We start from the raw sequence: 25000 nt of genomic DNA, 5'->3' as shown, positions 1-25000 counted from the left end.
CCTCCCCTCTTTAGCTACACGCTTTATCCATTACTGCAGAGCGACGAGCCTACTGAAAGTTTCACCGTCCTCAGAGACGGGATGGAGGGAGGGAGCGAGAGAGAGATAGAGAGAGGGAAGGAGAGAGGGAGGGAGAGCGTGAGAGCGAGATAGAGAGACAGAGAGGGAGAGAGAGAGAGAGAGAGAGAGAGAGAGAGAGAGAGAGAGAGAGCGAGGGGGGAGCACTCAGAAGGACTTAGTGAGATACAGTGGGTGAAAGCCAGCGACAGAGCGAGGGGGAGAGGATGAGAGAGAAAGACGCAGACACACACGAGAGGGGGAACGTGAGACAGAGAGAGAGAGAGAGAGAGAGAGAGAGAGAGAGGGGAGGCAATGGAGGGAGAGATAGACTGAGCGAAGGATGGTACACGAGAGACAGCGTTGAGTGCTGAGAAACCTTGTTTTATAGACGCGATTTTATGTTCCACTCCGTCCGTTATTGGGTCATTACACATGCATCTAGAAGCCCTCCCCAGGGGTTAATAAAGGGTTAATAACCACCACCACCAATATGAACAAAAACAAATTTGCACTCATTTGAACATTGAAGTCATATGAATACATTACCTTTATATTATTATGATATTATATTATGATATCTTGTTATGTTAAATGTATATTGAGTGTGAGTGCCTGATTTACACCGAATACGACAAACGACAAGAACAAACGAGTCCATTCATTCCTATGGAGAGTGTTACTGATGTGATGATAAATCAGCAAAAAAGATCATGAATTATTTTATCATTTCTATTCAATTATTATTTCATTGCAAATCTACACAGTATATTTCGTAAGCTGTCTATTAGTTATTATATATCTAAATATATATATATAAATAAATTGATATTCATTTTCCTGATAAAGCATTATCTTACCTTATTCTATCTTATCTTATCTACAATATATCTGATCTATCTTGTCGTCGCGCTGAGGGGCGTGTAAACAGCATGCGTCAAACACGCACGTGCACGCTCAACCCCCCTGCTGAATTATTCATCGACAGGCGTGTACAATCGGGACACGCATACAAAAGGCCTTGTCGCCCTGCCGCCGGATGGGTTTGGCGAGCGGCGGCCGCATCAGCTTTGAGCCGGCGGCGCTACGCTCAGCACATTGTCGGCTCGATGCATCGCTGCCAAATCACCCCAGGCCACCAAAAAAAACAAAAAACAGGAAGAAACGTAGACGGAACGTGATTATGGTGTTTTGTATGCAGCTGGTGCAAAAAATTAAAAAAGCATCAGAAGATAATGAGTCCATTCTCCGATGATTGGTGCGAAGCGACGAGTCAGCGTTTGCTCTTCGGGCCGAGGGGCCAACTCCTGCTGTTTTCGGATTCTGTGCGCATGGCGGCCGCCGTGCGGCCGTGTGTTCCTGAGCTTTTCTTTGGTCTCGAGATATCAACCGGCGTAAATCCAACAGCCAATCAGGTGCCGTACACGAAAAACATGACCCCCCCCCCCCAGGTTTACCTGTCGTGGTCGCGGCCGACGCCCCACACGCGGATGCTGCTGATGGGCTGAGAGTGGAGCAAGCTGTGGTCCTCGGGGTCGACCAGGGTCAGCATGCGGTCCTGGAGGACCAGCAGCATCCCTTTGCCCTGGAAGACGACGAGAGGCATCTGAATACAGTCGTGAGATGTTTCTATTCTACTTCCTGTCCGTCAGGTTGTGACAGGATTCTGCGAGGACGTGTCTATAACATCGTCATTTATGATAATGTTCTGTTCATTCATGTTAATAATGAGACTGCACGGCTCGTTTTAACTCCCTCTATTCAAACCATATCATATAGCAAAGTAAAGCTTTTGCATATACACGTATATTGTATTTGGATTTGTAATTTATTCACTATTTTCATTATCTCTTTGTTTACATTCACTTTGTTTGGTATTGATAATGTCAGGAATTATATTCTTGGATAAAGACCACCCCCCCCCCCCCCCCCACACACACACACACACACACACACACACACACACAATTTTAATTTATGGGGTGCTCTTGAAAAACCTTTCAAAAACAAGATTAGCTGGGATTGTGTTAAAACAGCACTATCATTTTAATCGTCATTTTTTCAATCATAAATAGACATTTACATATCATGAATATATTTTGAAGCTATTATTATGAGGACACTTAATGTGTCCTTGACGATCGCAAAGTCATGATTCCAACACCCACGGTCCTATTAATAGACAGGTGGGTTTTCAGGTGTTTTGTCCCTTTTAAACCATATGTGCACACAGACACTCGCACACACACACACACACACACACACACATGCACACATGCACACACGCACGCATGCACGCACACACACGCATGCACGCACACACACACACACACACATACACGTATGCACGCAGACACACGCACCACACGCACACATGCACACACACACACACACACACACACACACACACACACACACATGAACACTGACCTCCCCCCAGACCCCAGCAGAATCCCGGATGTCCCTCCTGCAGTAGGACAGCTGCCGGATGCAGTGGTGGACAGCCACGCTGCTCCGCCCCTCGCACAGGTCCCTCTCCGCCATCTCCACCCAGCCCAGGGAGCGCACAGGGAAGGACTGCGTGCACACACACGCACACACACACACACACACACACACACACACGCACGCACACACACACACATGCACACAGACGCATGATTAATTTAGCACATTTCACGACGGCTCCGAACAGAGAAAGTCGGTGGGAAAGTTTTATTTGGAAACAGATGCACACACACACACGGGCCGCCAGAATGGGGGAAATATGTCTCGAGTTTGTCTGTGTGTGTGTGTGTGTGTGTGTGTGTGTGATCGCCTCAGGCTATTATAACCACCTGGGAGCAACTATCTCCCTTGCTCCTCTCCCCCATCTCTCCCCCCTCCCCCCATCTCTCCAAACCACAACAAGGTACTGTGTTCCCCACTGAGATGAACCTCGGGCTAATATTCTCAAATTCTGGAATATTCTCGAGCAAACACGCCATGCGGGGTGCACAAACATCACACACACCCACACAAACCCACCCACCCACCCACCCACCGACAGACACACACACACACACACACACACACACACACACACACACACACACACACACACGTATTAGCCCTATTACTCTATCTCCCTCCTCCTCCTCCTCCTCCTCCTCCTCCTCCTCCGCCTTTGTTTGTATTCACTCTGGGTTCTTCCTCATTAAACTTTTACATTCCACGTCAGCCGAGCCCCACTCTCTTTCCCCTCTCTCAGTTCCAGAAACTATTGATATTCATTTTTATTTATTTTTGTTGCTGGAAGATAACTGTAACAAATCTATGGAGGCAGTCGATTCACATGGTCGCTCCTCATAAAACCCTGACGACGTGCTCCCTAAACTGTCTCTGTGCTTCTTTTTGTTGTTCATCCATCCATCCATCCATCCATTATCTATACCGCTTATCCGCGGGGGGGCCGGAGCCAATCCCAGCTGTCACTGGGCGAGGGGCGGGGGTACACCCTGGACAGGTCGCCCGTCTATCACAGGGCCGACATACAGAGGCAAACAACCATGCACGCTCACATTCACACCTACGGTCAATTTTTTGGAGTCACGGATCAACCTAACCTGCATGTCTTTGGAATGTGGGAGGAAACCGGAGTACCCGGAGAAAACCCACGCAGGCACAGAAAGGTTACTTAGTTTTCACTTCACCTTTTCTAACGCTAGGTTAATAATAGGTTTGATCGAACATGGGAAATGCAGCCTATGTACGGTAGGGGCCGAATAAATTGCATTTGAACAGAGGTGAAAAATTCCACGTTTGGTGCGGAAAGTACAACTCCCGCCATGTTGCTGCTCCAGCCATGCACTGGTCAGTGGTGATGCAAGGCTTGCAAACGGTCCGTTCGTCGCGAACCAACCTTTTCAATGGCTCAGGAGTCGTTCGTTTACTATTCAGCAATTGGCAGCCACATACACAGGCGGTCACTGAGACTCGACACTGAACTTAAAACTCAGCCGAATAAAGACGATCGAGGAGTCTGAAAATGTGACGGAATGTTTTTACTGAGCCACTTGTATGGAGTACAATCTCCAAACACAAGCTTACTTTTCATCACTGCTGCTCAGCGAATTCCACTCATTATTTGGACCTCTGGGTTGCTGAACTTGAAATTGCTGTTTAGCGAGGGTTGACTCAAAATCCTGGAGTGGAATTTAAAATCTGAACCCGGATTTTCCACCTCTGCTTTTTAATTGCAACCCTGTTCTGTTCCAATCATTAAAAAAACAGTCAGTCCAAATAAATGAAATATGTTTGAGATAAAGGAAAAAGAAGTGAAATAAAAAGCTGCTCTATATAATATGGTAATTTCATTGTTTTGGGCTGAAAAAGGGTTTGTAGGCTAAATCATTTCTAGGCAAAATTGTGGTTTTTTTTTTTTTTTTTTTTTTTTTTCATTAATTTGCAAGAGAGAGAGGCCCTTGTAACATCTGAAATCCCAATTCTGCCCAATCCGTATTCCTCTAAACCTTCTATATTACTCCATCCCCTTTCAGTCTGTCTTCCTTTTATCTTCCACTTCATTCATCTTTCCACTGCCTTGTTAAATCCTACCCGCCAAATCCACTGGTCCACTTTGTCGATGTGCCTAATGTCCACAAGAGGACAGCAAAAGCCACAAACATGACAGCGGTTCACAAAATGAGCCGCTGAGTGGCACTGCAGCGAAGCTGCACAGAGAGAGAGGTGCAGGGGTAGACCATTACATCATCCCTAACACACCCTGCACCTCCATGTACCTCGCTGGTAAACAGCTTGTAAAACCCTAAATGTGAGCGCCGACAAAAAAAGTCCCTGTCGAGACGAGATACATTCGGCAGGTGTCTGAACATGGCCTGTGTCGTGTTTAGCGTTGTACCATGGCCTGGTCCGTGCAGGCACTGTCGAGGTCCACCGTCTCAAGCTGGGCCGCAGGACTGCAAGAAAGAGCATGATGAGCCGGTTGGGAGAATGAAATACAGGGCATACAATGGAAAAACTAACTTATAGATTTCAAAATAGTGAAGAATGTATGAAAAAAATGGGATTTACATTATGTAGAGCTAAATTGCAATACTATCTTATCTATAATATTTACAACATATATTTATAATACTTATATCTCATATTTATTCGATAAATATGTATATTATGAATACTCAATTATTAATAGTTAATTATGGAATTTCTTCCTTCATGAGGACGATGCACAGAAGCAGTTTATTCTTTGGCCTTTTTGGATAGCTTAACTTATTTATTTATTCTTATTATTTCATTCATTTATTATTATTATTTTGTATTAATAATAACAATAATAATAATAATAATAATAATAATAATAATAATTGTTATTATTATTATAATTATAATTATAATTATAATAATAATTATTATTATTATTATTATTATTATTATTATTATTATTATTATTATTATAAATATAGCTGCAGGCAGCAATACATGGGGTCCATTATCGACTTTACACTACTTGCGCGCGCATGGGAGCGAGTGCAAACAAACATGGCGGAACAGGGCTTCGGGAAATTACTCATTGGATGGACAGAATTTGGCAGTCTGCAACTGTGCAGTGACAACATAAGATGAGGGTGAATTAACGTTTACATCTTATTAGTGGTAAATAAGTTGTATTTTGGTATATATGTCTTTATTTTGCCTCTCCTGTGAATTTGGGAGCCCCGACAAGAGCCTTCCCATGCTGCACCGCGTCAGAGGCTTTATCATGTGTTTTTATTTTTTATTTTTCAAGTAATTATTAATTGAATATACAGAAGACAAAGGTGGGAATTAATACCATGAAATACCGTATATCTGTGAAATAGTACTGTGAAATTTCATACCGTTACATCCCTACCACGGACCGTGTACGATGCAAATGGAAGTTCGGAACCGCTCTCTTGCACATTTATAGCAAATTGAATGATGATGTCACAAAACGTCTTACTCCACAAACTCATCTCGCTTCCACCACCCGACTGGATGTTTTCGAATGTTGGCGATGCACAAACGTTCAGTCACTTCCGGTCAAAGTTCATCAGCTTGAACCACGGGATGTCTGTGACGTCCTGTTTCTAACTACACCTCTACAGGTCCATAGCTGCAGCAGTCGTCCTGTTCCGGACACTTTTAGCCCGAAAAGTGCCAAGGAGAATAATAAAGATCCTAAAAGTAACAAGAGGGGACCATCCCTACGGGATGAACCCCTAATAACAAAAATAATAATATATCTAGCTGCAGACTGCAATACACAGGGTCCAGTTTAGTCGTGTTGAGTGCCTTTCACAGTTTCCCGGGTTCTCTCAAACGAAGCATGATTTTCCGTGTTTACATTGAACGCCGCATAGGCTCCCCTCGGTCTGTCGTCTCCTGGTCGCTTGTCTGCACAGCGCAACCCTCCTGTCTTGAAAACAACCGTCAATGTTTGCCTGTAAATCAGAACTTCTCATTGTTATAACTCACCTGGTTGTCTGTGGAAATAGAGCTGCTCTCCCAGTGCAGGGTGGCTGTTTGGTGCTGTGCCATTCACGTAATTTATTTGTTGAGTTTTTCCGTTGGATTACATTTTCAGCAAGTTACGTTTCCATGAACTACGAAAAACATTGTGGTATTTTTGTGAGTTGTAACCATTGCATGGCTTCTATTTTTCCGACACCTCACTGAATCCTGAACCTGCAGTATTGCTCAGCTGCACATTTCGGTGGTTTCGACTGGACGTGGTGAAAAGTTTTTGTGGACAACTTTTTATTGGATTTTTCATTAATCCGGCCAAGTAATGTGGACCATGGATTTAAGATACCAATCTGACAGATCTACTGACATATACCAGGTAATACGTTGTATAAATTCACACGTAAATCGATAGTTCGGTAACGTTGAACCACTACAGAGTGACCGAGTCTACACCGCACACTGGACGCGGTCTGACTGGACATTCTCAATCGGAATCTGTACATTTATAGTAAATAATATGATGACGTCATAAAGCGTCTGACTGTAAATCTCATCTTGTTCATTTTGTTTACGAATAGTGGCCGTCAAAGTTATTCGTTATTTTACTAATATCTACTCCGTATGTGGATCCATTTGGATGAAATGTAATCCATGGGATCCTTGTGACATATTGGTTTAAACGACACCTCCGACCATGTTGGATATGTTTAGGCGTGATATGCATGCTTTGGCCCGTGTCTAAGATATTGCTCAAATTTGGGCGTTTTTTTGTTAATATCGCCTCCACTGTGTGGATTGATTTGGGTGAAACTTCAACGACGAGGTGTTTGTGACAAGATGTAAGCCGTGTTCCTGTGTAATGCCGAAGTTGTTGTTTGAGACAGTTTTAGACTTTTAGACTCCCAAACAATAACAATAGGGCTGGACCCCTGATAATAATAATAATAATAATAATAATAATAATCATCATAATAATCATCATAATAATCATAATAATCATAATAATCATAATAAAATGTATTATTGATATTACATTTTATTTTTTTTCTCCATTTTTTTTTCCTTTTTCCACAGTACTGTTTGTCTTTTTGGTTTTAGTTTTCTATGTGTCATTGATTGTTAATTGTTGTTTTTTAAATACAGCAAGATAACAAAGAACATTACAAACATTCAGACATCATTAGCAGCCAAACACAAATCACAAAAATCAAAGATGCAATATATACATACAAAAAAATACAAGTACAGAAAACACCCCAAACAAAGAAATGATTGTTAATTGTGTTATTGTTTTCAGCGTTTGTGTTGTATCAAAAAAAAAAGAAGTGTCTAAATAATGAAGGGTTTATCAGCCTACGCAACTTGATGACTCTTCATAGCACATCGTAAAGGAACGATGTAATGTCGAAAGAAGACACAATAAAGAATAAAGAAAAAGCATGATGATGGGAGTGTACTGCTGGAAACTGGAGCAACTAACCAGCCGAAAATGCACTCGCTGCACTCCCCTTTGCCATGAACATTGAAGTCAAATTTGGCTTTGTGGGTGAAAAAGTGCCGAGTCACTGTACCTGTATTTACTATTTACTTACTTCAGTCTCAGCGAGGCGTAGCGTAGGGTGGCCCCTTCAAAGGCCTTTAGACTGGGGTCCGGGTAGACGGGGTAGTCTTTTAACTCCTGTGGACGGAGAGACAGACAGACAGACAGACAGACAGGCAGGACAATGCACCTCTATGAAAACGTTTTAGTAGGTCACCCACTTCCTAATTAAAACCCACGTCAGCAAGTCTTGGCCTCTTCAGGCCGAGGGTTGAAGGGTTGAACCCCAGCCTCCACCCAACCCATCGCGTGGGAAATACATTACATATCCAGGCCGTCCATCGGAGGTGGACTTACGCTGGCTGTGTAGGTGGTGGTGTTGGTGGTGGTGGTGGGGGCGGCGTTGAACTCCGGCCCCGGCAGAGCGAGGTCGTCGGCGGTGGGGGAGAAGGAGGATGGCGACGAGGGTGACGAGGCGGACGGAGACGGGACGGGCTCCACCGAGCTGTCGGATACGAGGCTGCTCGGCCGCTGAGGAAAGAAAGACGGGGAGATAAAGGTGGGGACAGATGGAGAGACCAGAGGGCGGTCGGTAAGACGTGGGAAAAGTGAAGCCGGAAGAGTGTTATGCCCTCTTGGATCGGAGGCGGCATAGAGACTCTAGGATGTTTCCTAGTTTCAGGAAATATGGCCGCCGAGGACTGAGTCGTTAGGGTACAAAGCACGGTGACTTGATTTGGCAAAACGTTGTTGTGGGACGTCGCATAAGTGCCAGCGAAGAAGAAAATGGGAACGGAAACAGTACTAGTACATACCTGGCAGACTGACATGGCAACCAGAGTCTCCGTGCTGCTTCAGGTGTTTGGGCTCAGCTGCATGGCGCTACCTTGCTAGCTTGTCTCATTTTATCTTACTGACAAAACAGGAACCACAAATGGAGCTTTCCTCACCGGGGATGCGGTGTGGGGGTGGTGTGGTTCAAGCGGCCACACCTGTCCTGGGTCTAGGTGAATGGGCCCCGGGATCAGGGGCGGCTGTACACCCGTTGCTCTTCAGAGCAACAACGAGCAACAGGTAAATGACTCACTCATATTTTGCTCAAAGTTCACTTTTTCCAAACTAATTTAATTTGGTTATAAATGTGTGTGGATTATCTGTAGGTTTGCAAAAAAAAAAACAAAAAAAACCCCACTGGGAATCTTTCATTGTTTCCATTTCTTTGGTTCTCCACTTCTTGCAGTTCATTCTCCTCCATCCTCTTCTAAAGCAATGGTCTTCAATTCTCCCCTTCCTTCTTTTCTTGGCACACTGTCCACTACTTCCCTCGCTTTTCATCTTTTTTTAACATATATATTTCTTCGTAACGACGTTAAAGTGATCTCTATGAAGGGTTTTAAAACTGTAAATCCAAACGGTTTCATTGCAAACCTCACTGACGTTTCCATGTGCAGACCTCACAAATAACAACGTGAGCTAATATTATTATAAACCCTGGACAGCATTAGGTCGGTCGACAGCACTCACTGCCTTTAAAATCCGCTAAAGTGATTTTGGAGGAAGTAAATTTGATTTGAGTGGAGCTAAATGACTTGCATCTGACCATCAAGCTCTGCTGCTTGCGTGAATTCAAAGTACGGAGCGGCAAGCCCCGATCTCTATCCCCGATATGGGCAATCTGGGCAGAGGCCCCTCAGCACGAAAGGGCCCTTCGCCGATGGGAGGAAAAAGACGTATGCATTTTTAAAAAATCTAAACGCCATTATTCGCCGGCGTCGGGAGGGGCGGAGAAAGGAAGAGATAGCCGGCCTCCACGATGGAGAGAATAACAGATGCTCACCGACAGGGAACGCATTTGCTCCCTCGTTACGATGCACTCTCTCTCCCCCCCTCTCTCTCCCGCCCTCTCGCTTTCTTCCCCTCTTTCTCTACCTCTCTTTCACTTTCTCACTCTGCCTCGCTCCCTCTCTTTTTCCCTCTCCTCCTCCATTTTCTCTCCCTTTATCTGTCCATCCCACTCTCTCTTGCTTTCTCTGTCTCTCTCTAGCTCTCCCTCACTCACGTGTGTGTGCGTGTCTGCCTGCCTGCCTGCCTGCCTGCCTGCCTGTCTGTCTGTCTGTTTGCCTGTCTGTCTGTCTGCCTGCCTGTCTGTCTGTCTGTCTGTCTGTCTGCCTGTCTGTCTGTCTGTCTGTCTGTTGGTCTGCCTGTCTGTGTGTGTGTGTGCATAGGCGTAGGTTTCGGGGAGGACGTCCCTCCTCAATATTTAGAACATTGCCATCCCCAATAAAAGCGGAGGGCTTTTATTTTGAAATACCAGCAGCGGCACCCGCGCCGTCTGCCCCTCTGGTGCCCTGCCTAGTGCGCACACAGACAGGCGTGTGGGAACCAGAAGGGAGGAGGTCCGATTTTTAGACATATTTTCTCCGAAAAAGTCTCAAAACCAAGAAAAAGGAAAATACAAAATGAGCTTCTGTGCCCAGGGGCCCCCGGGGGTACAAATCCAGCCTTGCTGAGCGGGAGCCATCAGTGCGAATAAAAGGCTTCTTTCAAAGTATGAACATCTCAATTGTCTAATTTAAAGAATGTAATGGCGACTATAGTGGCATGCTATAGATCTTACCGCTATTCATTCATGAAGAACTTTGGCAGGAGGTCTTACCATATGTTATCTACAATTTAAGCAAGCTCAATTAAGTGAATAATCGCCGCTGATTCGCTTAAAGATTTGGCGCACGCTGTATTGTCCAGGAAGGGCGTTTAAGGACGGTACAGGTTTTTCTGGCTCAAAGCGGTGACTCGGCTCATCAGCTGATTGCATTTCCTGAGGCCCGTTTTATCGGATCTCAATGGGGGACTTTCAAGGAGGCTCGAGACGATTCACATCAATGCCGGCCCCCCGTGCTCCTCGTCCAAGTCCTTCACGCGTTACGCTTTAGCACCCGGGAGAACATCTGCGGACGGGTGCAGGCGTTTTTACAGCCGTTAGTACATTTGTTGATCCACCCTTAGGTAAGCATAACGTTTTGGGAAATCCTTTCCGTTTGTATGTAAGAAGATTTTCGTTGGCCGTCTATAATATTTTAGAGGTGTTTATGCATGTTAAGAGGTTGATGCGAGCAGCTGTCCACAAGGAATTTTCCTCCTTGTCCTGAATAAATCACCTTGGCACAGGTCCCAAAGTGATAGGAAGTACGATATAATTGCAGATCCTATAAGGGGGGGGGGACCTACCTGCGCGTGAGCTGGCATATTTCACTCGGCGACCCAACGTCATTAACATTCTGTGTCAGTCCTCTCACCTCGGTGGGCGGTTTGAGGGAGTCGTGCGACTCCCGCTGAGGGTCGGGTTCTGGGTCAGGCTCATTGCTGGGAGAGGTTTGCTGGTTGCCGGGGGCAACGGGGCGGTGGTACTGCGTGGTGCCGGTCGGGACGTGCCAGAAGTAGACCTCCGTTGAGCCAGACACCTCTCGCCAGCCGGGAGGCAGGTCTCCGTCACCCCACACATCAGCTGCAGGAGAGGCAGGACAGTGTCTACCCTCATACAACTGATAAGATAAGAACATAGTCCATCACGCCAAAAGAAGTGTCAATATGATTTTATGTCATGGTATGATCAGTGCTGTGAATTGTTATAAAAGTAAGACGTTTAATGCAAATTTCAATATGAACCTGAGTGGGGCTGAGCAGTTTGAGGTGCTGAACTGGGCTATTTTTAGAGGCGTTGGAGTGGCTTTGGAGCGGAGGTAGAAAATTCCAGGTTCAAGTCGAGCCCTGTCCCGTTTTAACTCTAGCCCTGCCCTGATCGAGCGGATTCCACTCACTTTGTTGGGCCTCTCATTTGTAAAAATCCACCCGATTGTCTCAAAATCCCGGAGTGGACATTAACTTTCTGAATCCGGCTTTTTCCTTCTCCTCGTCCCATGCACAGAAAAAGGATTCCCGACCTGGCGAACCAGATCCAATCACTTTTTACTTCATATATATTACATTGGAATGCTCGACGGGTAGTTTTTTCAACCAATACACTGTTAAAAACCAGAGACAGCGTTATTATATGGCGGGGGCAGAGTACTATCTGAGTAAAATCTGCAAGGCTACAGATGGTGGCATAACAGTGTAAGGCGTAGTGTCAGCAGAAGTGGCCAATCAGCATACTTGTGTTCATACGGTTGAGGAACCCCGCCAATGATGCTCCCAGGTTCACACTGGCCTTGAATGTCATCATGTCTTTCTTTCACGCAACGTTCGGAAGTGGTGTAAAGTTGTAACAAACAACGCAGACAAAACAACATTTTTGGGGCAACCTTCGATACAGCGACTCTTTTAGCCTTCTTGAAAAAAAAACCGTGATGAATGTCCTTTCGTCATGTGCGATGGGAGACTCCCATTGATCCCTCAAATTGTGTCTTCAACGTGAACGTTCTCTCGGATATAAACCACTTCTAGAAACAACGCAGCTGTCAATCTCTGCCAGGCCAGGATCTGAACCTTACCACTAAAGTAAGAAAATGAAATTGGAGAAAAACTGGCGTACACACACACACACACACACACACATGCACACACACACAACACACACACACACACACACACACACACACACACACACACACACACACACACACACACACACACACACACACACACACACACACACACAACAAGGCTGCACAGGGTATAATTTAAAGATGGTCATTCTGTCCTTACTTAGGTCCAGTTGTCATGGCAACTCCCTGTAGTCGGAGTCCCACAGGACATAAGCTTCTCTCTCGCTCCGTCTCTCTCTCTCTCTCTCTCTCTCTCTCTCTCTCTCTCTCTCTCTCTCTCTCTCTCTTCCTTTGCCGTCTTTGATTTATTACATTTATCGCCTTCTCCTCACTTGTACGATTCTTTTTCTCCTCCCCTATTCCAGGTTTGAGCGGTCCAAGCGGTACGGTGGCCCACAGCAGACATAAAGACATCATCAGTCTTCCTAGAGTCGCCACTGGTGTCTCTGACCAGACAGATGAAAAATGACAGCTAGTGGGATTGGGTGTGACTTATATTGCTGTACAGTACTGTACAGTGAATGTCAGGAGTGCTAAACAAATAGGCAAACACACACACACACACACACACACACACACACACACACACACACACACACACACACACACACACACACACACACACACACACACACACACACACACACACACACATCTGACCTGTCTCCTGTGGAGTCTGTGGGGAGGGCGATTCTTGGGACAGTGTGGTCCAACTGGAGTCCTCATCCTCCTCAGATGGAGTCTCGGCGTCTAGATCCATCCTGAAGCCCACCTTGGGGAGCTCGCTCTCAGGGTCATGGTCTCCGACGGCAGGGGGCGCCGGGTGCCTGTTTGGTGTGTGTTTTTCCACAGCTCTGGCCTGTTTAGGGGATGACGGAGGGTACTGCTGCAGGAACTGGTTCTCATTGTTGGGGTGCAGCTCCACCTTGATCACCCTGGGCTGGGAGCTCCGTGGGGGCTTGGCTGGACTCTGCAGCCCCCTAGGGCTGGCCTGTACCTGGACACTGAGCTCCTCTCGGCCTCGGGGTGGGGGCTGCTGCCCCTGGAGGGGGTCCTGATTGTCAGGGACCCATTCGGGGCTGTCCAAAGAGGAGGAGGTCGCAGAGAGGGGAGCCTCCACCACCACTGGGAGCAGGGGTTGAATTGGGGTCGGAGTCGATTCCTCCTCATCTTCTTCTTCATCCTCTTCCTCTTCCACCACCACCTTCACCTCCTGTTTGTCCTCGGGGCTGGGCTGCTTGGCGCTGGGCTTCTCTTCCTCCTGACTCTCTCGCTCCTTTGCGGGGCTGGCCTGCTCTTTCTCCGGCGAGAGCTGCTGCTTGTTCTCCCCTCGGTTCTCCTTTTTGGCCCAGCTGAGGTCCAGGTCCAGGCCCTTGTCCTGGTACTCCAGGAAGCTCTTTGTTCTTCTACGGAATGGGGCCACCTGTGAGTTGTCTTTCACCTCCTCCAGCCACCCAGAGCCTGGGTTGTTATCGACATCATTATGAATTTTTCCCTCTGTGTTGGCTCTGCTCAGTTGCAGCTGTTGGCTCTCGGCCCGTCTCTGCATATTGGCCCCGTTCTTGGCCAGTTTGGGGTTGGTTGTATTGAAGGGGTAGGAGGAAGAGGAGGAGTAGAGGGCCGAGCTGGAGGAAGACTTAGTCGGGAGGCCTCTACCCCTGGTCGGGGGTTGGTTCTTCGGATGTTGGCCCAGGTTGTCACTGAGACCCATGGCACTGCGGACACTGGTCATGGCGTATCTCTGGCGGCTCTTTGGCAAGGTGGCGGACCCTCCAGTTTCCATGCCAACATTCTCCTTGATTACATCGCGCCCCAGCAGCTGGTTATAGGACGAGCGGAGGCTGAGGGAGGTGGGAGGGGCGGCGGAGGCCGCGCCGCGATTGGTCAATCCCATGTTCGAAGGGGAGGAGCCGGAGCGCGACAGAGGTGGAGTCTGGACCGACATCATGGCTGACTGGACGAACACTGGGGGGGGGACGAAGCTGAGGAGAGAGGCCAGAGGTCATGGAAGACATGAGAGCTCAAATGCACACATTCAAACACATAATCCAAAGAATGGAGGAAGGATCCACAAATCTTTCAGCCACTTTTTTCTGCATGCCTTTCTCCCCAACGATTCTGATATTCCACGAAAGTGAAACTTAGTCATGGATGCACGAGTAGGGTAACAGAAACATAATTGTACTGAGTACTGAGTCCCGGGGAAAGAGTATAGGTTCACGGGACGAGTAAGGAGGTTGTTGTGACATTAGGAATCGCCAGTACTCTGTTCTGCCGCTACAGCACTGAGGAATAAAAGAAAATCTGAACTATTACTGTACCTCGTTCCTCAAACCTGCTTAGCAATCCCACTGGGGCTTCCACCGATGCACGGTGGTCGGACTTCACCGGATTAGTTCGTCACACACTCCCTTTAAATAATTAGATACTGGCAGAAGTTCAGACCTCGGACGTACTCGTTCAGGATTGGCGTACAAAGCCGGCGAGCCTGCTCTTGACAAGGAACGCTCAGGCAAATCCTGCAAACTATAGCCGGCGTCGTTCTCTTTTAATCTCCGGGACAGATCAGCACTGTATTGTCGGAAACAGACGGAGGGGAAGGAGACGGGAGATGGGACGGAAGATAAGGTGCAGGTTACGGCCTGTGTTGTTGTACCGTTTAATTGGGCAACTGCCTCGTGTTAAGGTGATAAGCAGGTTGCTTGCCGGCCCGTTAAAATACACTCGCCCACGCCCTCACACAAGACGACACAAAACAATGCAAAGCCTTTCTGGGAAACGTGAAAAGGAGCTAAGTCGGCAGATCTCGGCGGCGATAGTGGATCTTGGGAAAACAGAGTGGGACAGGGCTTTGTAGGTGGTTCTCTGGCTGTGTTCCCACCCCCATGTGGGCTCCCCTATCCTCCCATGGCTTCCCGGGCGGCCGTTGCCGTGTCAGTGAGGTAGCCAGGTAGTGCTGAATCGGCTCTTGGCTTTACAGGCCTGCAAGCGGCACGGCGGGTTAGCCGTAAACACAGTGTCCACGGACACACACCAAAAGGAAGAGCGGATCCGTCTCAGTGACACGCCAATGAAGTCTCCCCTTGAACCCTTAACGCTGGACATCGCAGCTGTTCACGGGGGTGAATCAGTCGAGCGACCACGGACCTCGACAGCAGCACAACAAAGCTTAAACGACGAGGACTAAGAACGAACAATAACAGTACTGTGTGTCACCCTCCCCCCCGGTTAGAGATAGAGATAGCAGCTGTTTTTCCCTTCCTTTCCCTGTTCCTCGATGACGCAGGCCTGGGTTAGTTCAACCGAACACAGGTGGCCAGAGGAGAGGGGAGAGAAAGTGTGGTTATTAGAGAGAAAGAAAAGGGGGGGGGGGGGCTGGGTGACACAGCAGTTTTCAGGGAGAGCACACTGTCACTGTTTTTCCCCTGTCAATAATCCCATTGTGCTCCTGTTACCGGAGGTCGCTCGTAAGATCCGGCCGAGAATCTTTCATTGTCCTATCACAAGACGAGCGGCAGCTTCCGTCTCTCTCACTGGAATAATGGTCGCTCACTTAGGAGGCTGAATTTCCTCTTTTCCAGCGTCTTTTCACCTTTCCCCCTTTATTTGACTGACTATATCTCGTCTTTCCTAGCTCGCCACTGGCACATTTTAGAAACATGAAAAAATATATGCAAATATACATTTATATATACTGTATATACAGTATACTGTACATATATATTTATATATGTGTGTATGTATATATGTATATATTTATATATATATATATACAGTATATACAGTATATATATCTATATATTTTTTTACACAGCAAGACACATTGGCCAAACACTGACAGTTATTCTTTCCTCATTGCGAAAATATCAGCATTAAAAAAATGACAGTCGGTCAAATTGGACAAAAACATAATTTCAAACATTATTTCTAACTACTAATCAATTCTCATCAAGCGTCCTTCAACTTCCTGTCACTCTCTAAAAGAACCACAGGCCCTCCTTCTCAACTCAAGATATCCAAAGATAATTGCCATATTGAGGCAGAAATGCCACAGTTGACGGGTAGAAAAGCTAAATTTAAAAAGTCTCAACTGATTCATAATAATTATAATAACCATAATCATAACCACGTTAATAACGACCTTCATTGACATAGTACCTGTCATACACAACATGAAAGTCAAACTGCTTCCCATTAATAGATGACGTCATGATGATGATGTCATGGGTGGAGTAGGGTCCTCTTGCATCTTTGCAGCCTTTCTGCCGGATCCGGCTGTTGATAAACCTATTGACAATCACAATTGAATCGTCGGCAAACCCACTGGAAAGGTGGAGCTGCGCGCCACGACCCCGTCACCATGTCAGGAAGAGGCTCGGCCACTCTCCAACCCATCCATCCCGTCTATACCACCGCCCATCCATCCACCCACCCGCCCATCCCCTCAGGGAGCGCACCCACCTTAAAGGTTTTTATTTAGAACCACTCACCGCCTGTGACAGCTCCTGCTTCTCCCACGTCGACAGCGCAGTCGGGGGACGAGGGCGCGGAGGCTGCTTTTTAAGTGCCACTCCACCCGTATGGGATCACATCACTTCATCAGCACCATCAGCACCATCGCCGCCTCAACCTCCTCCTCCTCCTCCTCCTCCTCCTCCGGAGCTGCTGGTACCCGGAGCTGCTCCTTCCTCTCTGCGCCACTGGCTCCCGGAGCGTCGCTGCGGGGCCCCGCCCCTCGCGCACGCCCGGCCAATCAGCGTCGCCGACGCAGGGCGCTCGGCGCACGCAAATATGATAAACAGGAGGTGTTTCATAAGTCAGGTAATGAAAATCACACATCATCGGAGCGTGACGTCGTGCATTGGTTTGGAGAAATAATAATAGTATTGGTAATGGTAATAATAATAATAATCTAATAAGCGATTATAATAATGGCTGTTTCAGACGTGTTAAAAATGTCTTATTTTGTCCTGGATAAGGACGCAGACAGGGCTCAACTTTTTTCTGAACCATGACCTAGTTTTAGGCTCCAAAATTCACAACAAGAGCAGTTCGCAGGTGAATTTTTTCATTTCATCAATCATTTTGGAGCCAGCGCCCCTTCTTTTGAATTCACATGTTGGTCTATAAGCAACAGATGGAGACTAAATGAGATGGAAATAAAAAAATATATTAAAAAAAACGATCTTTCTGTACTTTCGAAACGGAGAGCGGATGGTGTTGGATATATTTAAATTATGCATTTCAAACCTATTTACCGGTAACTCCCATTTTTTTTTTTGAATTAAAACCCCAGTCTGTGGTACCTGATTAGATAAATTACTTTACAACAAAAGCTGTTGAAAGTTCTTTCGTTTAAAGAGATTGGTATTCCACTTGTTCGTCAAATATAGCCCTTGATACAGTAATAACAGCTGACATTCAGACCACAGCTGAGGGCGAGAGATAAAAATCTATCAGTGAGTGAACAAAGTAGCCAACAGCCGTATGAAATAGCTTTTATTGTTGACACCTTGCGTGTTCAGAAATGAGTGTAGAATCTGTCTCTTACACAGACAGACATCAAGCCCTGAGGATATTTACAAAATATCCATTCCATTTACATTTCTGCCGAGACGGAGTCGCACAATTTGTTTGATTTTAAGACATTACAGATAGATTGGCGTAACAGTGCCTTGTGCAAATAGACAACAACCCTCACGAAGGCACAGAGTTTTTCCACCCATATAGGTCAGATGATGTCACATTGTAAGAGAACAGTGACTATAAGAGAACAAAAAAGCTCCAGAACACAACCCATGGTCGTACTTAATGACTATTAGGAAAAAAACCAAAAACATGATTACATCCACACACTCCCCACAAACTCTTCCTTAATCACATGAGTGCATGCAAATACACACAAATGCAGATGTTGACCTGTGTAACGCTTGCCACATTATAGGTGAAAAATACATTCATAAAACTGAATACAATCCTTTAAAAACAGAACCGTTAGATCTTCAAAGGGGCGCCGAAACCGGCTATTCAATGCCGAGGGTCCACCGGCAGGGGCCTCCGTCGGCGCCGGAAGCCTGCGGGTGAGGGTGGAGGTGGAGGGGCGTAGAGGCCGGGTCCAGGGGGGAGCAGAGGCTGCCTGTGCTCCAGGCGTGGGGCAAGAGGGGCAGGGTGACGGGGCGATGGGAGGAGGAAGGTGGATGACCCCTGATGGCTGACACACCAGAGAAAGACGGAGTGGAGCGGATGGAACGCAGCGCGGCGTCACCTGGGGAGAGATGGGTGAGGTGAGGTGATTCAGAACCTGGGAGGTTACAACAATAAGGTGCTTAAGTACTTGGAGAAGGTTCATTCTGACATTACAAAATGATGGTCAAGGACAAGTACTTTCATTTAGCACTATTTTCATTTTCAGACTTGACGTGAAACAAATATAATCAATTTTCAATGTGATATTTATGAATTAAAATATAATATAATCTTTGTTCCATTGTCTATTATTTATAGTAGTATATCTATTATTTTAATACGTTAAGATTTGAATAACAAAACCAGGGTGAATATCTCAAATTTTCAAGGATCGCATTTTTTACAAGGACTTTAAGCACTTCAGCACAAAAAGGGGCTATTTTCAAAGTATTCCAGTACCTAAATTTCTGAGGACAAAATTCAGGCACTTCAAGCACCTCAAGGACATGGTTAAGAACCCTATTACAGACGGAGTGAACAGAGCGTGCCTCGCCCTTACCGTTTCCCCCGGCGCGTTGCGTCAGGAAGCTCTTGGCCTGCTTGTTCCCCGCTCGGGCGGCTTTTTCGTAGAATCCCGTCGCGATGCTCAGGTTGGGCTGCACGCCAAAGCCGCTCTCATAGCACTGACCCAGGAACAGCAGGGCGGTGCCGTCCTGTGCGGGTAGAGGAGTTTAAAATGAGTTCAGCGAGTTCAAAATCTTCCCGATCGCCTTTACAAGACGACTTCACGCAAACGTGGTCTGTCGAGGCAACAGCCCGCCCCCTGTAAACTAGATTCAGCTGCACTCTACTAAAATATTCTCAGAAACAGATGTCGTTGGGCTGAACGCACCCAAACAGGCCGCAGTGTATTCAGGTCACAGCTCAAACTGGTTGATAACATAAAACCTGCATCAAGCTTTCACATTTTTTTTTTTTGGTATTAACTATGATTAAATCCTTCAGCAGACATTGGTTCATCGGACGTTGGAGGACAATATCCAAACTCCAGCTGGCCAGAAGGCCACTCACTCCAGTCTCTGCTGCCATCTTCAGGTAGTGCACGCACTTGCGGCCATCCCTCACCGGCCCTTGAGAGAAGACCGAGCCAAGGTAGAGCTGAGCCTGAGCAGAGGAGGGGAAAACAACAAACAAAAAAAAAAAAAAAAAGATGGCGGCTAAGGAGAGAAACTGATCATTCCACAGGTTAAGGTCGGTTCAACTGACAAATTACAGTCATATGTGCTGCAATTATGGCTTTCAAAGTCATAGCTCCCATAGATTTAAAGGGGACCTATTATGAAAAACTCAATTTTCAGTGCTTGTGCACCTACATTTGGGTATCTGATGAGCCTGCCAACACACAAACTGTGAAGTAAGACACCTCAGTCAGTTTTTTATGTGCTGTCTACTTCAGAAAACATGTGGTGAAACAAGCTGCTCAGATTTGCGATCCCTTCCTATTATCATACAGGAACAGGACGGTTTATAGGCATGTTGGAATGGTTAGAATGGATAATCTGAGTGGTATTTGCAGCAAAAAAAATTCAAAAACAGACCTCAGAGACCTGTATTAACTAAGTCCCTTTTAAGATATTTAAAATGCATGATATCAAAATGCATTAATGTTGTCTTTTCAAGGTGCTTTGTGAAGGTTTTCTATGAACTTCCCATGACTCTGTGGATGTACTTTGGTGTAACTTTGTTTTCCTAGGTGTTAATGGATATTAACGTGTGTCATCAGATATTTTGTGTCATTTCTGACAGTTTCATGTACTAATTTGACTTCTATAGACCATACCATGGTTTACTCTGACAGTCGTTCTTAAGCACTTTTTTACCATTTTCAAGGACTTCAAGCAAAACAAATATCACCAGATTTCAATGTGATCTTTATTAATTAAGATATAATATAATTAATAAGTAATTAATCTCAGCAGTTCAGCACAAAAGGGGCAATTTTCAAGGTATTCCAGTACTTCAATTGCTGAAGACAAAATTCAAGCTCTTCAAGCACCTCAAGGACTTGGTAAGGTTAATTCCACTGAGACCTGACCGATTCCCATTCTGAGTAATATAAGGTAAAACGGCATAGACTGAGTTTTGGCATTAAAACGATGACGTTTGGCTCCTCGTTTTAGCTCCTGTGATGAGAGCAAAATATGAGTTTATTAGTGAAGTCAAATGTAATTCACTTGCTCTCAAACTGTTCAAATGAAAAAGGACAGTTTGAGGGCACCCACTAACCTGAAGGGCTCAGACATGCAAGAAAAAAAATAAATAAATCAACCAATCCGCGGGAACATGAATAAACCGTGAGAAGGGAAATATAGGTGCGCGGATATACAGTATGTGACAATAACAACAGCAAATCACACACGAAAAAAAGTGAGTTTATAGTTTTATTCTTGGACTTACCTCAGTGAGTCCAGATGTGGCAGCCTGTTCCAGCAGGCTGACAGCTGTGTCCCACTCCTCTCCACTCTGTCGCCGCCTGCTGGTCAGTAGCAGCTTAGCATAGCGGTACTGAGCCTGGGCGTGGCCACAGACTGCTGCCTGCCAGTAGTAACTCAGAGCCTGGTGGTGTCAAATAATACAGAGGAATATGTCAAGGTATAAAGAAAAACTCTAAAATGGTTAATATTAATCTTTCAGTCTTTCAGTTTTAACAATGCCGTGCTTGGTCTTTGAATCTCTGCATTCACCACTATATGAGTTATACCTCATTTGACAAAAAATGAAGTCTCTAATCTTATTCTGTTTATCTGAAATTTCCAGATAATAATAAAAACATGCAGAATATAATTAATATTAAGATATTTACATTTGTACTTTCAAAATCTATGTGATTGATATTTAGTTCCATTCAAGTGTTCAGGGCAGTTATGATCCACCATTGCAGAGTGGGATAACACCTTCCGGTGACCACCTTGTCTCTGTCCTGGCTCACGCCCCAGCCCCTCTCATAGCAGACGCCGGCATTGAACTGGGCTTTACTGTAGCCATGCTGCGCCGCTGCCAGAAAACAGGAGAACGCCGCCTCGTGGTTCTTATTCGCAGCACTCTCTAGACCTGAGGAGGAAAGATGTAGAATGAGTTTAGAGAGAGTAGCCTAAAAGTGAATGAAAAACACCTCTAGAGGGACTTCAACAGGATACTTCTTAATATAACGTTGTCTAAAGCATGGGTATTTCAAAACAGACTTGGAATATATTATACTGTAATGACAACGAGCGTCTGTTCTGAAGTAAAGTGCTTCATGGATTGATTGAATTACCATAAGGAATCATTTGGACCGGAACGTGTAAGAGCTGTGAAATACTCACCGATGATGTTGAGGATGACGGGCACGCTGGAATCCGCCACGCTGCTGAGGTTGGAAGCCGCCCCTGTCAGCTGTTCCTCTTCAGACAAGATGTTCTGGGTCACATGGGAGAAGGGACACCTTGTTGGATTGAGATGTTGGTTTTCCTCAACCCCCCCCCCGCCAAAAAATAAAAATAAATACAACCCTCCGACCTACTAGCAGAATCTGGTACAAAGGCCGGTTTACCTTGTGGCCATCTCCTGGTGTCCGCCTGCAGTCACTGTCTATACCCTGCTGCTCCGGGTTCCATGACTCTTCTGTAGTTCAAAGCATATTGAGAAATATTTACGGCAAAAGACAAATTTCTTATGCAACCGAGAGTAATCGATATTGAATTAATTCATGAACTCAATCTGGTTTGACGACTGAGCAAACCTTGTAAAGCAGAATCCTGCCTCAACTCTGACGCCTGGTGGTTAGAGGGAGCAGCGTCAGCTTCCAGGCGCTCCTGGTCTGTGCTGCTCGGAGGAGTGGCCTGAGCGCTCCTGCTGTTTGGGATCTGGGACGGCCTTTGGTTCTGTCTTTCCGGCAAAACGTGGAGACACATCGACCCCCTCTCTCTGGACAGAACATCCTGTCTGGATACTTGAGGAGCAGCAAACACAAAGTGTTGTCAGAATTTTAACAGCTTGTCCAGAACAGTGCAGAGGAGGAATCTACATGTATACTGTATATGGTTGGCATTGTGGTAAAGACTCACAGGCCTCCAGCAGGATGCGGTAGCCACATTTGGGCAGAGTGGTGGGGGTTGCCAGGGGACAAGGACCAAGTCCAGGACTGGAATCGGTGCCGGAAGCAAACTGGTAGTGGATCCTCCTGCACATCTGCATGAACAGGACCGTCGCTGCACCCTGGGGAGAAAAAAAAATAGATAAATCAGATAAACATCAGCTACTACACCAAGTTACTGCATACAGTCTCAGGGGGACAAAACCTAGTTTGTTTGTCCCCTGGAATGGGTCTTGATAAATGACACCTTTATCTACGTAAAGACTGCTTTGATGTCATATCATTTCCCCTTCATTGTTTTTGCGAGTGGCAGTTTGTATCTCTACCTACAAGCATGGGTAAATTGTAATGACTTAAAATGCTATAGTTGGTACTTAACAAAATGTAAAAGGTATAAAGTAGGGTTGCCACAGTTATCAGTGGTACAAAGTGTTCAAACATACACTGATCACATCACTTGCCCACCACCCACCGTCGTTTTGCTTTAATAAAAAAAAAAAAGGAAATAAAACCCATTTGATCAATTTCCGCGTATCAGCGCTGACGATTATCAAATAAAAACTTCTAATTTTTAAAAACTAAGTGTTTCATCAATACCCAGTAGCAGTCTGACGCTACAAAGGTGGAACTGGAAGTGTCTGCTTCGTGAGCGCACAGCAGAGTCGCAGCAGTCTGCTTATCACGGGAGGAAAGGAGAGAAGGCTACAGGAGACCTCAGATCAGATATAGTGCAGATACACAGATAAGCGGTGCTTCACGTTATCTGCACGTGGGAGTGATGTAAACAAACATGGCACTTTGGGAAATTATTCATCGGATGGATTATTTCAACATTTGCCCGTCTGCTCCCGCACCGTGACAATATAATGTGGGAGAGTCGGGATCGCGACTGAAAAATGCAAAAGTTAGGAGCCGACAAGCAGAATCGAAATGCACGTGTGTTATCGAATCCACGGTTCTCTGAAATTTGGAACCGGTTCTTAATACCCAACCCTACCAAGAACCCTTAAATCGGAGTAAATCATGTTGTATCAGACAGACTTCTCTTATAGATTGGTCATGGTAAACGAGAACCGTGCGAATTTTAGCTTTGTATCAAGGAGCAAAAAAGCCGTAGCATGACGTGCTTGAGTAAATTTGCCTTACTTGACATCGCATTGACGCTGAAATGATATATCGAACAGTCCTATTACAGACCATTGCAGCCATTTGTTATCTTTACCGCTGCAATATGTGACGTTAGAAACGGAGAAATCAGGGCTGAAATGCATCCTGTTGAATGGGCTTTAAGTTAAATCTGGAATAGAATATAATTTAACATCATGCCTATGTATACCCCCGATGATTAGCTGAGAGCTTGGAATTAAGTTAAGTTGCCCGTCTTCATGCAGTGTGTGTGTGTGCGTGTGTGTGTGTGGCCAGGACATACCCATCCCACAGCATCGAGGGCTGTGTAACGTGGGAGCCTGGCGTAGAAGAAATGGAAAGTCTTCTCTTCCTGCCTCTTTTCTCCATCCTCCCCTTTCTGAGAGCTGAGAGAGAGCGCAGGGCGACATCAATAGACAAACAAACCAAGCGCCAAAACAAAGCCCCTGGTCAACTGGAGAAGGAGAGTGCATTGGACGGGAGCTACCTGCTGTTGGAGGCGTGTCGAGGAGCGGACAGCTCGGTGGAGCCCTTGAGGACCTCGTCCTCCACGTGGTGGTTTTGGGACAGACGCAGGGGGGCACTGCCATGGCACCTGTTGAGAACTGGGGTGGGTGGGTGGGGGGGGGGGGGTTGTGTAGTTTAGTTCCAGATCCAAATTGTATGACGATGCAGTGTGACGACGGCCACTTCAGGTACATTTCTGTCCAACATTATTTTCTACGCAGCATGGGTCCACATCCCATTTAGTGGCCATTTCTGGAATATCCAGACCAGTTTTGCGACGTTCTACTGACCATGCGCAATTATAATTAGCTCTGCATTCCTATGTGGGGAAAACAGCACACCAAAACAGGCTTCGATTACAGCAAGCCAAGGCCACCGAAATAACCAGTGTGTATA

At 46.0% G+C, this 25000-nt stretch overlaps 2 protein-coding genes across 3 annotated transcripts in view; both read right to left on the bottom strand.

Annotated features, from left to right (window-relative positions):
- Nucleotides 1-17260, bottom strand: part of apbb2a (amyloid beta (A4) precursor protein-binding, family B, member 2a) — a gene marked incomplete at its 3' end in the record, with an annotated part of 39589 nt that extends 22329 nt beyond the window's left edge. Inside the window, exons 1-8 of the mRNA XM_080008682.1 lie at nucleotides 17121-17260; nucleotides 13291-14612; nucleotides 11383-11591; nucleotides 8444-8617; nucleotides 8139-8224; nucleotides 4958-5015; nucleotides 2488-2634; nucleotides 1515-1642 (exon numbers count right to left, since the gene is read on the bottom strand). Of these exons, the coding sequence (XP_079864808.1) occupies nucleotides 1515-1642; nucleotides 2488-2634; nucleotides 4958-5015; nucleotides 8139-8224; nucleotides 8444-8617; nucleotides 11383-11591; nucleotides 13291-14578 (2090 nt within the window). The 5' untranslated portion in view covers nucleotides 14579-14612; nucleotides 17121-17260. The remainder of the gene's footprint in view (nucleotides 1-1514; nucleotides 1643-2487; nucleotides 2635-4957; nucleotides 5016-8138; nucleotides 8225-8443; nucleotides 8618-11382; nucleotides 11592-13290; nucleotides 14613-17120) is intronic.
- An 852-nt stretch (nucleotides 17261-18112) lies between these two features.
- Nucleotides 18113-25000, bottom strand: part of dele1 (DAP3 binding cell death enhancer 1) — a 7482-nt gene continuing 594 nt past the window's right edge. The window contains exons 2-12 of one of the 2 annotated variants that reach the window (XM_080008422.1): nucleotides 24585-24702; nucleotides 24381-24483; nucleotides 22923-23073; nucleotides 22598-22807; nucleotides 22409-22479; nucleotides 22182-22275; nucleotides 21785-21927; nucleotides 21274-21432; nucleotides 19888-19980; nucleotides 19376-19529; nucleotides 18113-18895 (exon numbers count right to left, since the gene is read on the bottom strand). In XM_080008422.1, coding sequence (XP_079864548.1) covers nucleotides 18654-18895; nucleotides 19376-19529; nucleotides 19888-19980; nucleotides 21274-21432; nucleotides 21785-21927; nucleotides 22182-22275; nucleotides 22409-22479; nucleotides 22598-22807; nucleotides 22923-23073; nucleotides 24381-24483; nucleotides 24585-24702 — 1538 coding nt within the window. In that variant the 3' untranslated portion in view covers nucleotides 18113-18653. The remainder of the gene's footprint in view (nucleotides 18896-19375; nucleotides 19530-19887; nucleotides 19981-21273; nucleotides 21433-21784; nucleotides 21928-22181; nucleotides 22276-22408; nucleotides 22480-22597; nucleotides 22808-22922; nucleotides 23074-24380; nucleotides 24484-24584; nucleotides 24703-25000) is intronic. The other variant, XM_080008423.1, reaches the window with a different exon arrangement.

The sequence above is a fragment of the Zeus faber genome, assembly GCF_960531495.2.
Source record: "Zeus faber genome assembly, chromosome: 10".
Classification (NCBI taxonomy): Eukaryota; Metazoa; Chordata; class Actinopteri; order Zeiformes; family Zeidae; genus Zeus; species Zeus faber.
Note: the sequence above shows the minus strand (reverse complement) of the source record. Positions and strands in the feature narration are given on the sequence as shown.